Source organism: Lactuca sativa, chromosome 3 (genome assembly GCF_002870075.4).
Source record: "Lactuca sativa cultivar Salinas chromosome 3, Lsat_Salinas_v11, whole genome shotgun sequence".
Taxonomy (NCBI): Eukaryota; Viridiplantae; Streptophyta; class Magnoliopsida; order Asterales; family Asteraceae; genus Lactuca; species Lactuca sativa.
The window spans coordinates 86060448-86076706 of NC_056625.2; the positions used below are offsets into that span (position 1 = coordinate 86060448).

The window sequence follows — 16259 nt, forward strand, 5'->3', positions numbered from 1 at the left end:
GTTGTGTCTATGTACGATCAGGAACAACCAGTGACACAAGAACCGCCACAATCATAGGTAATTGTTAGTTTAAGTTGAAAAGTATAATGATATAATGGAAAAACGAAAAAAAGTAGGATGCTATAATGATATTTTGGTAATTGTTTGTTTAGTATATAGTCCAATGCTATAATGAAAAGTAGAATGCTATAATGATATGTTGGTTATGGTTTGATATGTTGATATTTTGTAGTTTGGTAATTTTTGGAAAGTAAATGCTATAATGGAAAGTAAAATACTATAATGATATATTGTGTATGATGTATGTTTAAGTAAATGATATATGTTGTGTATTTCGAAAGTAGAATGTTATAATGATGTATGTTTAAGTGTAAATGATATATGTTGTGTATTTGGAAAATAGAAAGTTATAATGATATGTTGGTTATAGCTATATATGTTGGAGTTGTTTATTTTGGTAATTTTTGGAAAGTATAATGCTTATGATATGTTGGTAATATATTTTGTTTTCTTTGTAGTTGGAAATGCTGCAAACAATACTAAAGGATCCGGCCTGTTCTGCAACATTGGAATAGTGGTTTCGCTCATTGCCGCCACCAGATAACAATGAAGGAAATGATGAGGACGAGTAATTACTTTAGGATTTTACGAAATGTTTTGTAATTTGGAAGAATTACTTTAGGATTTTATGAAATGATGTGGTATAGATTAATATTTTGGATTGTGGATTAATATTAATATTTTGGATTGGTTGTGTGTGGATTAATATTTCTATAAAAATTTGTCAGATTTTATTAATGTTATATTGTTTTTTATAAATTTAATGCTAAATAAAAAAAAACCAAAATTGTTTTTGCGACAACCCTTTTTGCAGTGACACTGGAGTATTAGCGGCGTCAGGCTATTTGCGGCGACATATAGGCTTTAGTGGTGACAAACCAATAGCAACGACGATACACTATTAGCGGTGACGAGGTGTGCATTAGCGACGAAGCATTACCGGCGACATATAGGCGTCAGGCTATTTGCGGCGACATATAGGCTTTAGTGGCGACAAACCAATAGCAACGACGATACACTATTAGCGGTGACGAGGTGTGCATTAGCGACGAAGCATTACCGGCGACTCATTTGTAGCGACATGTCACCGCTAAATGTATTAGCTGCGACAACCCGTACCTTTTGCGGCGACAGGCGTCGCCACTATTGCTCAATATTCAATATAGAGGCTGGAAGTCAACAAATCTCCTCATTCTTTTCTTTTTTGTGCACCATATTTATTTATGTTGAATCTAATAATAGTTGCACAATAATTTTTGTAGTTGCACATAATACAAAAAATTAAAAATAATAATAATAAATATAAATATAAATAAATAACAAAATTTGCTCTTTGGAGTCGAAATGGAGTAGTGGCGCAGGACCCCGGGATACCTACTAGTTGTCCTTCATTGGTTGCCGTATCCTTTTTATTATATAGAGGGAATATATCTTTAGAATGCAATGCATTTATCTTAATTTTAAGATGACAGACGGTCAAGGGATAGTTGTGTATGGATAGATTGATTTTGCTCATGGACGTTTGTCATGTTTATACCATTTCACATATTTTGGTGACTCGTATATTAGTTCCTTCTTGGCATACTCGACATCTTCCCTAGTAGTCTATGCACATACACAGAGACGCTAGCACCTCAAAGTGAATGTTTTCTCTATGTTATTTTTCATTCCAATGACGGCATGCAGTACCGGTGTGCACTTGCAGATGATGATCCCAAAGCAAGCCACAAACAAATTGGGTAACCATAAGGAAACATGATGTATAATAATTCAGATGCAAAATTCATATATTTCCAAAATTTTGGTGGCATATTGTTCAACGAGAATGTATTGGAAATCATTTTCAAATTCTCACTTCGTCTTCCGTACAAAATCCTTCTTAAAACTTGTCTAGAAACACAACCAACGTAATTTAAAAGAGAAGAGAATAAAGATTTCTCAAACACAAGTTAAGCCGTTGCAATAAAATACAGCCTAAAGTTGCCATTTGCCACACATACATAACATATATATAGTATAATATTAATATTAATTAATTAATAAACATATAAACATAAGCCCACAACAATGATCATGACTTAACATCTTTGAGGCCACCACCTTTCTCAAGCTCCCCAACTAACTCCCTCAAAGCCGGAACCTTCATGGCTAGCGTTCTGTACAACCTAGAATACCTAGCCCTGGTTCCATCTGCTGTTCTAGCTAAAGCCAGTAGGGATAAAGCTTCCGGAAGCTTCGCAAACACTTGTTTAATCTCCTCCAAATTCATGTTTTCTAGAACAGTAGGGCGTGGGACCACCCTAAGAATTTCACCTGTTTTTGGCTCTTGAACACGATCATCTGCTTTGATTACAAGTTCTGAATGTGAATTTGCTCCACATTTTATGATGAAAGGGGATGTGGATCCTGTGTTGAACTGTAACACGTTCCATTGTGTCACCTCCGTTTCATTGCCGGAATGTTCGCCGGAAATAGCCCGCGATGGCCCTTGTGGCGGCTGATCATCTTCTTCCACAATTGACTAAAAAAAAACAGAATTCGTGTAAAATAATATAATATTTTTTTAAAAAAAATGGGTAGTTAGTAGTTACCTCTACAACACGACGAGCATCTGCAATGTGTCTTTGTGCACATGGATGATCAATTTCAAGAAGTGAAGATAATTGTGCTGAAAGATCATCTAATCCTGTAACCAATCCTTTCTTCTTGCTTCTACTCATTATATTAACTGCAGATTGCCTCATTATTTCCTATCACATTAACACATGGCAAAATTCTCATCATTTTTTTTAAAATAAAAAACTTATATTATTATATAATACGTAAAGTATATGTATGTATGTATGTATGTATATTATGTAATGTAACAACTAACAACCTTGACTTGCTTTAGAATTCCATCAAGGGCAATTAGAGACGCCAGCCTGGCATCCTCAGCTGCAGAAGAAGGATTCCGGACAGGTGATCCACCATCTTCTAATGTTAACAGTGCCGTATCATTTTTCATTTGTTGTAGAATCTAATCAAAACAATTCATTAACAAAACACGTTATTTAAGTAAATTGAAGAAAGGACAATATAGTCATTTACTCATTTTACCTTTCTTCTCTTGTGATCAACAGACTCTAGAGCTGAACGTAGTTTTGCTACTTGTGACGAATCTTCTGCTGCCTCTGTTGCTAATGTCCCCGCAATATCCTGATAAAGCAAATTACGTTTTTGGTCCTTATTTGTGGTTCATGTAACAATTTTGGTCCATGTTGCAAGTAAAATGACAAGAATTGAAATTTTTACCTTGAGGTGTTGGAGTTGAGAGTTATAAACGCGTTTTGCGTATTCGGTCAAGAGTTGACCGAGGGCATCGGTCAAGGGCGGCATTGCAGCGCCAAGGCCCGCCATCCAACCGTCCATGATGGCGGTAGAAAGAAGCTCTAACTGACCGGTGACCCCACCACCAGCATCCACGCCACTGACCGAAAGAAAGTCAAAGGTCATGGCAAGCCAAGATCTGATCTGGCGTTGCAGCTCGCCAGCTGGCGTATGGACAAAAAGGGCAGCAAGGGATTTATTCCCTGTTGCAAATGATTTCGCGTCTTCGGTTATTTCCCTAAGTTTAGCACCAGTCACATGTTGCCTCCATGATTCTTGATCAATTCCACGTATCTTTAAAACAACCGAGGACAATTTCGACTTTTTCTCTGGTTTTAAATTTACTTTAAACCCGAGAAAATGGTCATCGATTATCGCGTTCTTGAAACTTGAATCGTATCTCACAGGAGATCTTCCAGGGCTGCTGCCTCTACTGGAACTTCTGCTTCTTCCACTTATAGGCTTTTCAAGAAATCTATCAACAGGAGGAACCTATAAAATATCAATGAATTACTTCCATGATCTTAAGGGCAAAAATGTCATTTTAGATAAATAAAGGTGAGTGTGTTACCTTGATGGATTGAAGCTCAGGTGACCTTGCTAGCAATGATCTTATGTATAAAATTCTAACACGGGAAACAAGCATGGTGTCCATTACTCTATGTGGCTCCATTTTTCTTATGAATGCGAAAACAGCATCTCTTATTTCAGCAAGTATTTCATGTTCACGTGAAGCACCTGCTTTAATCACAGCCGCCAAAACCTGCAACATTCAAACGTTTTACACAAGTTGAGGAATATTACATTTTTGGTCCCTTAGTATAGCTGTTTTTTTCAATTTTCGTCCCCAAAAAAATTTATCTTGTAAATTTGGTCCTTGTTTGAGGTTTTTTGTAACTATCTTGGTCCTTGTTCCCATTCAAAGACTATTTTTGGGACCAAAATTGTTAAAATCAGCTATACTCAGAGACCAAAAACAGTAATTTTACTTGAAAAGAAAACCAAGAACCTCAAATAAGGACAAAAACTGCAAGAGAACTTTTTGGGACTAAAATTGTAAAAATAAGATATACCCAAGGACCAAAAATAGTCATTTTACTTGAAAAAGGAACCAAAAATGTTACAAGAGGCTCAAATAAGGACAAAAACTGCAAGAAAAAACTTCTTGGGACTAAAATTGTAAAAATAAGATATACCCAAGGACCAAAAATAGTCATTTTACTTGAAAAAAGAAGCAAAAAAGTTACAAGAAGCTCAAATAAGGACAAAAACTGCAAGAAAAAACATTTTTGGGACCAAAAATGTAATTTATTCAAGAAAGTGTTTCAAAATTCAGAAATATGTGAATTATACCAGCATTAGTAGCTTGTTTGCTCCATCAGAAATAGCAGCAAGGCCATCATATTGTTCTAGGTCAAACTCATTCAAAGCAGATGTGAGATATTCTCCTGCTGGGGTTGACTTTATCTTATCTTGACCAGGTTTGACCAATGCTAGAGTTCCATCAGGTTTTTTAGGGGAGAAAGGGACAACATCTGTTGTTGTATGTTCTTTGTTATTAATGTCATTCCTGTAAGTTAGATAAATAAATCCAAAACAGTGTTAAAAATTAATTACGCAAAAAGAATAATCTTGAAACTATAATAATGATTTCACCTTCCAATTTCATTGGCCTGGTTTTGAATTTTGGGTGGTGCTCCTAATGCCAGCTGGCTTCCCATTGAAGTTGCCTTCTCTGTCAATCTCTCAAAAAGCTTCTCATTTTCTTCATGCAACCTCTGAAAAAACATATATCTCCATTGTTGGATTTTTCATTTCTATTTATTATTATTGTTGTTGTTGTGTTTAGTTTACCTCAATTAGGGCATCACGTTTCTGAAGTTCTTCTTCAAGTTTCTTGGAAACAGATGTAGATTCAATATCTTCTTTTGTGGAGTTTGAGTCTAAGCTTGTTTTGGACTGAAGTGTTACATTCAATTGTGCCTCTAAGCTTTTTAGTTTTGCCTGAAATGTGAAATTACAAAAAGCCCCATAAACATATATATGAAATAACATCATAAATCAATAATGGAAATGAAATATTAGCAAATTTGAACCTGTAAAGACTCGATTGTTGAATCACGTTGTTGTAACTGTAATTTCTGCTCTTGCACTTGGTTGACTAGTTGACCAACTTGACTTTTCAGATCATTATTCTGATCCTTCTCTGTTTTATTCTTTTCAGCAAGAATAATATTCTCTGCCTGTAATGGAAAACATTAACAAAATGAGAAAAACTTTACACATAATGAAAAATTAAAAATACATATTTTTTTAAACTCACAAACCTTTAAATCTGACTGAAGTGCAAAAGAAACTTTCCAGGCTTTCTGAACTTCATTGAATAGTAACACACACTGATCATTTGCAACATTAAGTGCTTGTTTTAGTCCCACAACTTCCTGTTTCAGATCAAGACTTTCTTTTTCTTTTTCATAAAACTCCTTACGAGCATCATTTGCCTATATGAGAGAACACAAATAAGGCTCCTCAATATAAAAGACAAGGGCAAAATAGTCATTTTTACAAACTTACAGTATCTTTCCACTTCTTAATGGTATCTCGGTTCCCAAGGCTCAATACAGAATTTCGAGCTCTAGAAGCAAAATTTAGAGATGACAATGTTTCAGACAAATTTGAAACATCTGGACAGATGTTTACAATGAGCAGAGTTTTTGAGTTTCCACCTATGATGACAAATATACAAAAGATAATGTAAAAAATGGCAGTTTTAAATATTCCAAAAAATGTAATATTTTCAGAATCAAGAATACCAAGTGAATCAGCAAGAAGTTTTGTAAGCATTGAGTTCTCATAAGGAACATCTTCTTTCTTGGAAGTCAATGAAGCTAATACATCTCCCAACCTACATACATAGTCAATAAGTCAAAAAGTCAAACAGTGAGACATAAAGATATCAAAAAGTATAAGTTACATACGCAGAGAGTGATTTCATGACATGTAACACATCAGTTGTGTCATCCCCATTGTTATCTTCCAGACCTAAAGTTTGACTTCCAGCCAAGTCAACAAGAGAAAGTTTGCTATATAAATTTTCTCCAGTGATCAAATTGTCATAATATATATGTATCGTGGTTATCCTGTGCAAAATAACAAACCAAAAAACTTTTCAGATTCTTGTTTGGAATGAATAAATGAAAACAAAACAAGAAACTGAACACATACAGATGAGAAACATTGATCTTGTTTTTGTCATCACTTCTATTCAAAAGTGCCCTTTTGATGACTTTAGAGAACTCTAGTGGATTGTCAACCTTTTCCTGTACAAGGTCAACCTTGGGTTGACCTTGACCACTCTCTGACTTTGAAAGCAAATCTTTCATCTACAAAACAGAAGATAAGTATCAAAACCAAAGTATATTTAAAAGAAAATGACATACCCATATAAGTAATTATATAAAAAATAAAGGGTGTAACCTGTTCATTATGAAGCTCAACAACTGTAACAAAAAAGTTAAATCTTGAAGTTGAAGTTGTATCTGAGTTGGAGACATCAAACAACTCTTCAAAGCATCTTGCATATAAACCTCGATCATGGCTAGAACCTTCCATGGTGTGTGTTTTTCCAGAACATGTTTGACCATATGCAAAGATTGACACATTGTGTCCATCTAATGCTGACTGGACAAACGGTTGAACATCTGTGAAAAATTCAGCTGTCACATGAAAAGATGACATCATGTTATTTAAACAATATAACCATAATTATCATGAAAGAAAAGGTTTAATGGAAATGTGGTATACCTTGTCCAACATGTGGTCCATAAACCCTGTCAAATTCATAATCTTTTTTAGGGTTGGAGACAGCATCATCACCAGTATTGACTCGTATAGTATAATCATCAGGAAACTCAACAACTGAAGGGCCTTCATCTTCAAAAAGTGGTCTTGTTCTACAAAAGACCTTTATGTTTCCTGAATTTATGGATGAAGATTTCAGATGAAGAGAACTTTCACCAAAATGACTACTTTGCCCTTGTTGAAGGACTCCAAACCCATTTGATTGTTATTTTGATAATATATGTTTCTTTTATCAGAGTTGTTTGCTCTAGTAAAAATTAGTTACATTTTCGGAGATTATCAAACAATATTATACACATGACTAAATTTATGACAGCAAAAAACTTTTCACTATAACAAATTTATGTGACAAAACTTAAAGGCAGCTGATTTTTTAGCATAAAAATGTTAATAACAACGGATCTTAATGATATACTCCAAACTGTAATCACGGTATGTATCTTGAAAACAAAATGTTACAAGTTAATTCATTTATTGTTATTATTATTAGTAAATCTATTATGATTCTTATATTTATTAACTGTATGCAAATGGTATGTACTTCCATTCAATTTCCATTTTGAGTACAGACTTCCAACTTAACATTTTGGGGTCTATAACTTTATAGACTAAAAAAACATATTAAGTATCCGGGTTGAACTACAGATGGATTAACAGTAAAACATGTGCTTATCATATTTTACACAAAGTTATCCTACAATCCATAGAAGATGCATGAAGAAATCATGCTTACCTTTAGCAGTCAATAGCTCATTGTACAACCTTTTCTTCTCATTTAAAAGTGGGGCAACTTTAGCTTCAGCTTCAAGAGCAGCCTGATCTGAAAATGAAATCAAAGAAATTGTTGGTGTTTACCATGTATCAGCTTGAATGAAAACAATTTGACAATTCAAGAAGATATAATGAAATGAGTAAGGGAAAGAAAAAAGAAAAAGATTTAAGAACCTTAACTAGGAAGCAGTATAAGTTACAAATCATACAAGAGTCGCAATTTGTGTGAAAAAGATCAAATCAAAGTACATATTTATAAAGTACTTATCTTGTAAAAAGAAATCCAGAAAGTGAAGTAAAATGTCATTCATACCTAGCTTACGGGTCTTATCAGCAAGAACACCTAGATATCGTGTCACTCGATCAAGTTTTGCATTAGAGTACTCTTGAAGATCAACGGCTTCTTGTCTCAACTCTACATAATCTTCTTTGGCATGCTGTCAATGTGGTATAGTAATTTAACTCGTGTCAAAAGGACATGTGAATATTCAAACAGAACAGTTACTACATAGCAATCATAAGGCACAAACAGCAAGGGTAAAGTCTATTAATTTTGTGGTTACTATGTCTTCCACAAGTAATTTGCTATAAATACTGTATGATATTAGGCCCAAAAGTTCCTCAATTTTGTAGATTAATCATTAATCCATCTACAATGCTTCTTCATACACTAAACTTACAGATATCTGCACTTATGTGGGATTAAGTGAAAATCTGGTACACTTTGCCCAGGTGTCCATTCTATTTTACCATGAAAGGTGTGGCCAAGTTGTTTAATTTAAAGCAAGTTAACTTACATAGCCTTAATCTAGCACATTTGGCATGCCTACTCCATTTGCACAGTACTTTATAGTCACAAAGAGTAAAAACCGTGACGCATTTTAAGCAATAAATCAGATTCCAAGAGCACTGAGAGTTGTATTAAAAGGAAAATTAAATTAGTAAGGAGTAAAGATAATTTACCTTGACCTTATCCTTCAAATTATGAAGCTTGGTGGCAACAGACTGTTTAGAAATGAGTTCCGAATGTGCTACAATTGACGGAGTAGAGATCGAGTATCTCCGAACAATAGGAGCAGGAGCAGGAGCAGGAACAGACGGTGGCTGCTCCGCCGGAGATTTCCTCGGTTCAAAACCACTCACCTCCCAGTTCCACCTGTTGTTCGACATTGATTAATTCTTCCTTTCACAAATCCCTAATTCCTCAAAATCGTGACAAAATTAAGGCGATTTGATGTTTTTCGGAAGAAATTATGAAGATGGAAACGGAGGTGGAGGAGAAGATAGTCCGACGAGCTGCACCACTCTTTCTCTCTCACCCTCTCTCAAATCTTTGGTTGTAAACTCTTTCCCTCTTTTCCCTATTTCCTTCACGTATTTTAAGCTATTACAATTTAATTAATTCCAAAATTATGAAATAAATAATTAGCAACCTTTGAATCCCCAATCATAATATATAATTTTTTATTTTTTTATTTAAATTATATATATAATCATAATGTAACCCATTACTCAATATTTGATGGTCAAAATAAGGAAAAAAATGTTTGAATTTTAATTGTAAATTTTTTACATATTAGTATTAGTTAATTAAAAAATATATTCCGCTAAAGTTTAAAATAAAGTTAAGATAGTTGTTTTGATCTTAAAACAATAAATATACAATTCATAATTTCATATTAAAGTGACGATTTTATTAGTAAAAGAAACATGTATGATTGTTTTATTATTATATTGAAATAAACATCAAAAGGACAGATTGACAACTTTATAATAAAAAGTTTATTATATCTACTATCTTAGTTATTAAACATTAAGAAATTTATTTGATGGAATGATAAAATTAAGTATTTTATTTGTTTATATTTTGGCTTGAAATAAATATTAAACAGGGTGTGAGATATGAGAATGGGTGAGTTGTAATTCAAACACCTTACATCAATTTCGAACGCAAAATAATATGCGCTTCACGATATTCAAAGCATCGCTTTCTATTGTGGGGTTATGGAGTTTTGGTATTTGGATTGGATTGGGGGGAATGGAAAGATAAGGAAACCTTACTACTCACTACTCACATGAGACTGTTAGTCATTCGGCCATTTGGGTATGAATTGGGCCGAACCCGGTTCAACAATTTAAAGTTTAAACATTAGTTTTTTTTTTTTTTTTAATCGGCAAACTAATTTATTCCTAAAAGCACATATGTCTTATGACATTTAAACCCCTTAAACTCATGACTTCTTATTTGAAAGTGTCACTCTTACCGTCAAGCCAAAGGCCCTTTAGATTCATCAATTTTGGAATGGAATGGTTTTGTTTATGTAAGATTGTAATGTAACTTGTAAGTTGTAAGTCTTGTTTCAACTTTCAAATGTAACGTTAGCCTATCTATTCTAATAGATAAAAGGTTTTTTTTTTCCATTTGTGACACTCTTATTCAATTTGTCAAATATCATTTTGTGGTTATTTTGAATTAATTTTTTTTTCCACATCTCATTTTATAAGTTTTTCTATTTTATTAAATTTCACATAATATTTTAATATAATATTTATAATAAATGTAGTAATAAATAGATATCAATTTTATTAATAAACTTACCTTTTAATTTCATAATTCCCAAAGTTAAAGTCTATTAGTTTCTTTTATTTGTTTATTTATTTAAATTATTTATTTAAATTTAAAAGATAAAAAATATTTTCACTATAATAATTCATTATTTTTCTTATTTTCCTATAAATTCAAAGTTTTCAAATATTTAGACCTTTATATTTAATCTTTTTTTTAATTAACTCATGTAATAAAAGAGTCTAGTGTGTGATTATCAATGAACATGGTTTTTTTAAGGATCATGTGTGTATTATTTTTGTATTGATATTTTGTGTATATATGTGGGTTAACAAAAAAATTAGTTATGGATAATTTGTTAGAACACTTAAAGTTTTAGGCACAAAATAGTGTATGTTTTCGGAGAATATATAGTTATTTGAGATCTTTAGAAGATCCGAAATATTGAAATATGAGTATATATACTGATTGATCCAAAATCTGAATAGATTGAAAAAAATAATAATGCAAATTAAACAATAGAAAAAATGTCCCAACTTGGCTCCATGTTGCAAGGTAGTTTTGAGTTGCCTTCGAGAATACCCAAAATTTTCATATTTTGTTAACTTTCCTTCACTCTGATCATGTTTCTCCATTGCATTCTAGATCCAAAATTCTATAGATGTTTGAGGTGACAGGGGATCTTTCTTTAACCCTCGCATTTTGTAATGTTCAATATCAAAGTTGTCTTATATACAAGTGTACTCTACACCACCTACCTTGTATAGATCATAGTTTAAATTGGCACACATATTAATTCCAATCACATTAAAATAAATGTGACATTAAAATTACCAACAATAAGTTTAGTTAAAACAAAACTAACTTTGTGAGAATTTGAAAGAAAAAAAAAATATGAGTGAGTTATATAATACTTGTTCTAGATTTATAATTCAACCTAAAACACTAAGCAACTGACTCTATGTCCTTATCAAATCATAGTCGATGTTTATAAAAAGAAAATTGTGAGATCTAACATAACATATAAGGGAAAGCAGCGTGTGAACAATTGGAGTCTCTTTGTATCAACGATTTGAATTTCAATTGAAAATTGAAGCAGTATCATCTCTAGTTGTAAACTATTCAAGCTATGATATATAATATATAATAATGATAGCAATTTTAGTATGATTTTGTATCTTTAATTCAATAATTAACGTTGACAAAAACAAACGCAATTATCTCCAAAAAAAAAAAAAGTTCATCTTATGATTGATACAATTATAAAATTTTAATGTGTAATGATGCACAAATATATATTGATGGGAGAGGGGTAGGTGATACAACTATTGTAAGAATATTTTTTGTTTTTTGTTTAAAACATATGTATATATTGTTAGAAATATGGTTTAGTGGCACTTGGAAATCTGAGAATCGTGATAATCATTTTCAAATCGAAGTATTTGGGTGGTACTCCCAAATCCTCAATTGGATAAGACTCAGAGAATTCAAATAGAAAGAAAGAGAGAATGAGATGATGTAATTTCGTGAGTACCAGAAAAAACTGACTAAAATTAGTTATAAACCTTCCTTGTCCGAAAACTGACAAAACTGTCATATAACAGTTTTTCTCAACAGTCAAAAGTGTTACAATTCCGAGTTTTCTATAAGGATTAATGCAAAGTCAAAACCGGGTCAAATATTCAAAATTTGGATTTTCTGATGCATTTTTAATACAACAATATAACCCAAATAAAAAAATTTGCGCTGACCTGGCAGCTCGACCCCAGCCAAGGGCTCTGCCCCTTGGACCCCCGTTCGTTCAAGGGATTCGCCCCTAAATGACAGTATACTTTGATACTTGATCAAACTTAAACAAGTGTGTACTCTACACCTTCCTTACTTGTTTAGTATTTATCAAGATCATTTTTAGTCAACAAAAGTAATCCCATTACACTTAAATAACATTGATGATAACAAATCACCAACATATACTACCTAATTACCAATGATTGTATAAGTCCCATACCACCTACATGGCCACATTCATTTTGTCATTAAACCTGCAATTAAGTAGTAGCGTACTCCATATTTATCTTGATTGGGTAAAGTGAAAAGGACTCTTTTGGTATTGGATTTGGTTTTAATTTGATTCAATTTATAGTGGAGTCATTTTATATTGGTTAGTTAATTGTACTCACTTTCTAACTTTTGTGTTGTATATAGAGATTTTAATACCCAAATTATTAAAAGAAATGAGTTTAAAGTGTAGATATATGTGGAGTCTCATTTGTGGATGTAAGCGACGTATCAATGAATGGATAAGTTGTTTCTTCGCGAGACTCATGAATGAGAAGCATGTTTTTAGCTTCAAGAAATACGGGAATGCATTTGTATTGGTAATCACATTGGAAATGTTGTGATAAGATGAAGGTGACAAAGTATTTTCATTACTAATTCGACCTCATCAATTTTAGAATCACGGTCTTCAAGTGCCTCTGCCAAGTTTTTTAGAGAGTGGCATAAATATGTAACTGAAGAAGAACCTTTATTTTTGTTTCGGAATTACACTTGTAGTTGAAGAATTAATGACATATTGTTGTTAAGGAATATATCATATAGCTTGTTCCATAAGTCTTTCAAGTTATAATTGTCACTAAATATTCTTGTAAACGACTAGGATCACAAGTTGAATAAAACCGAGATTTTATCATATACTCATTGGCCTCCCAGTTCTCATCATCATCACCGTGAGGTTGGAATTTACCGGTGATACGGTCATGAACTTTAACACACTTGCACATATCAAGAAATGTTTTTGACAGAATTCATATTTCAAGCCATCAAAAAATAACTTAAAGCTAAATTATGAGTAAACATTCATGAGGGTAAAGACTATTGACTAATAGTAGGACTTAATAATAGGGTAATGCTCGATGATGACATAGATGTCATTGTGTCTTAGAGCAAATCGAAAAATAAGCCCAATTAAAACAGAAAGTTAATGAACAAGAAGCTAAGATTTGGTATAGATAATATAATGTAAATATAGTCTAAACCATAGTGAAGATCTGAATACGATAATGTTGGACTTCAGTGATGTCGATCAAGTGGTGGTTTGCCACCGTAAAGAAGTAGCAATTGAGGGCTGCAATCAACGACATATGGACCATTTATGTAATTTAATCTCTTTTATTGCCCACTTTTCATGATTATTAATATTTGAGTAAATTACATATTTGGTTCTTGTGGTTTGTCTAAATTTATGATTTTGGTCCTGGTATTGAATTTTGACTTGGCTGGTCCATGTGGTTTGCATTTGTTTTATTGGGGGTTCATGGTTTATATAAAAAGATTAACCTTTCTAATATCTTTTTCCTTTTTCTTTCTACCTATTTACAAATTTTAATAATAAAAAGTAGAAAAACCCAATCCACAACCATCATACCCCCACCTCACACCTCATATATATATATATATATATATATATATATATATATATATATATATATATATATATATACACATCAGTGTATACATTATGTGCCCCATTACTTCATCTAGAAAAAAAAGCAAAGTTGTAACACCTGTTGTCAGGTATTTTCTTTTCCAAGCCCTTATGTTAAGAGTTTACAAGAGAGGTCATTACGTTGGGCGTACAAAGTCGTACGTCGGGCGTCAGTCAACATTTGAGTACGTTGGGCATACATGTGTGTACGTCGGTCATACTCATGCTTTCCCCAAATGCTAATATTTTGGGTTGTGACCCCTATTTAAACATCATAATCCATCTTGGACCTTCTTATGACCAACCTCCAAGCCCTCCAAACCCTAGAATCGGCCCCTAGTTTTTTTAGTGAGATTTGAAGCATGTAAGTGATTCTTGAGTGTTCTTGATAGAGAAGGAAGATCATTCAAGATGTTGTGGTGCATCCTAGCTTCTAGATCTAGAATCTTCATCTCCTTGTCCACCTTTTTAAGGTATAAAGTTCAAACCTTGGAGCTTATTTTGATAGATCTTTTTTAGTCTTGGATGTGAGTTCATTTTGTCCCAAAATATGGATCTTTGTGAGTATGGGATACTCCACAACTTATAAGATGTCCTTTCAGACGTTTTAAGATGTTTAGAGTCATAAAAATGTTAGCTTAGCCCTTTCCCTTCTCCCATGCAAGAGTTATGGAGTCTTTAGTGAATTGAAATGTTAGGGTTTTGGGTTTTAGCTCTTTGTAGCCATGAAAAGGCTTAAAGTCAGAGACTTTATGGTTTAAGATGTCTCTTTATGGTCAGATATGAAGTTTGAATACATGTCTTACTTATTAAGACCAGTGTAATGTTTGAATCTGGTGTGTACGCCGAGCGTACTTCTGGCTACGCTCAACGTAGCCAGTTGCGAACCCGACTCCTCCTGCTCAACGCCCAACGTAGAGAAGTGTACGGCGCATGTACGGTCGCCGTTGATTTTCATTGACTTTTGACCAAGTATGCCTTTTTGACAAGTTTTTAGGGTTTTAGATCTTAGGATTCGCAAAATGGTCTTTTGCCCAAATTATGGATTAGACTTTAGTTGGGGATTAGTGAAGTATGAAAAAGTACCTTAATTATTAATTAGGGTTAATTGGTGTAATTATTAGGCGGAGTCTAGTTCCGGCGGTTTGGGTGTAAGTTATATCAGTCATTTGTGCAAGGTCAGTCTCCTTACTTATTCTTATATGTGTGGTAGTGTTATATATATATATATATATATATATACATATAGGATGACCAGCTGGGTCTATGTGCTATTACTGTGATATGTGTTACCTTATATGTGCTGAGACTTCGGGTAGTCTCCAGGGTTGTTGATAACCCACAGGGCGTGTTGTGTGTCCACTAAGACTTCGGGTAATCTCTAGGGTTGCTGATAACCCGTAGTTGTTATATGTGTTGTGTTGTATGTGGTATTCTGGGAAACTCACTGAGCTTCATGCTTACAGTTGTTGGTTAAATATGATCCAGGTACTTCTGAGGATCGTTGGAAAGTGAAGGTTTGATTGTACATATTCGCATGTAGTATATGATGTCGGATATTTTTGGGACACTCTGATATTTTGATGATGAGTGTATTTGACACTATGATTTTCATGGAATGGTTTCTATGAACAATGTTTTATCTAAATTTAAAAACGAAAATTTTGGTTTGAAATTCGAGATGTTACAAGAGCTTCCCATTTAACATTCTCTTCTTCTCATCTATCTTCAATGGTTCTTCTTATTAAATTTTCCCAATTCCTTAATTTGAAAAATATAGAGGCTAATCACAAGAGAGAAAGATTTTGGGCTAATAGAAGGTTGTCTCCGATGTAAAGAGGTAGGAGGGAATAATTGTGGTTTCAGTAACCTCCAATTGTTGTCTATCACCACTTAAAGAATAAACCTACACAATTACTCTTATAAGAAAGAAGTGTCAATTTTAATCATATGTGGGATATGGATGTGCTCAAGATATACAATCAATTGGATTTAGAATTGATTCAATTATGTTAATCGGAGATAAGATTTCGATATTCATCTTCAATCGATGGGATTTAGATTCAAACATGCTTATAAGAGGTGTGGTGGATAATGACGTGGGAAGGGGAGGGACTTTATTTTTTAGGTTAGAAGGATGCACAT

General features: G+C 33.2%; 1 protein-coding gene across 1 annotated transcript; it reads right to left on the reverse strand.

Annotated features, from left to right (window-relative positions):
* Positions 1-1994: 1994 nt before the first annotated feature.
* On the reverse strand, positions 1995-9421 carry LOC111911566 (kinesin-like protein KIN-14B). Its single transcript, XM_023907319.3, has 20 exons — positions 9025-9421; positions 8375-8498; positions 8024-8110; positions 7234-7404; positions 6907-7145; positions 6655-6812; positions 6408-6569; positions 6243-6334; positions 6004-6155; positions 5757-5930; positions 5526-5672; positions 5284-5433; positions 5086-5207; positions 4783-4999; positions 4001-4192; positions 3355-3921; positions 3160-3258; positions 2939-3079; positions 2652-2810; positions 1995-2581 (listed from the first exon to the last, which is right to left on the reverse strand). The coding sequence occupies exons 1-20, from the start codon at positions 9229-9231 to the stop codon at positions 2132-2134; spliced, it is 3810 nt and encodes a 1269-aa protein (XP_023763087.1). The 5' UTR covers positions 9232-9421; the 3' UTR covers positions 1995-2131.
* Between the last annotated feature and the right edge of the window lie 6838 nt (positions 9422-16259).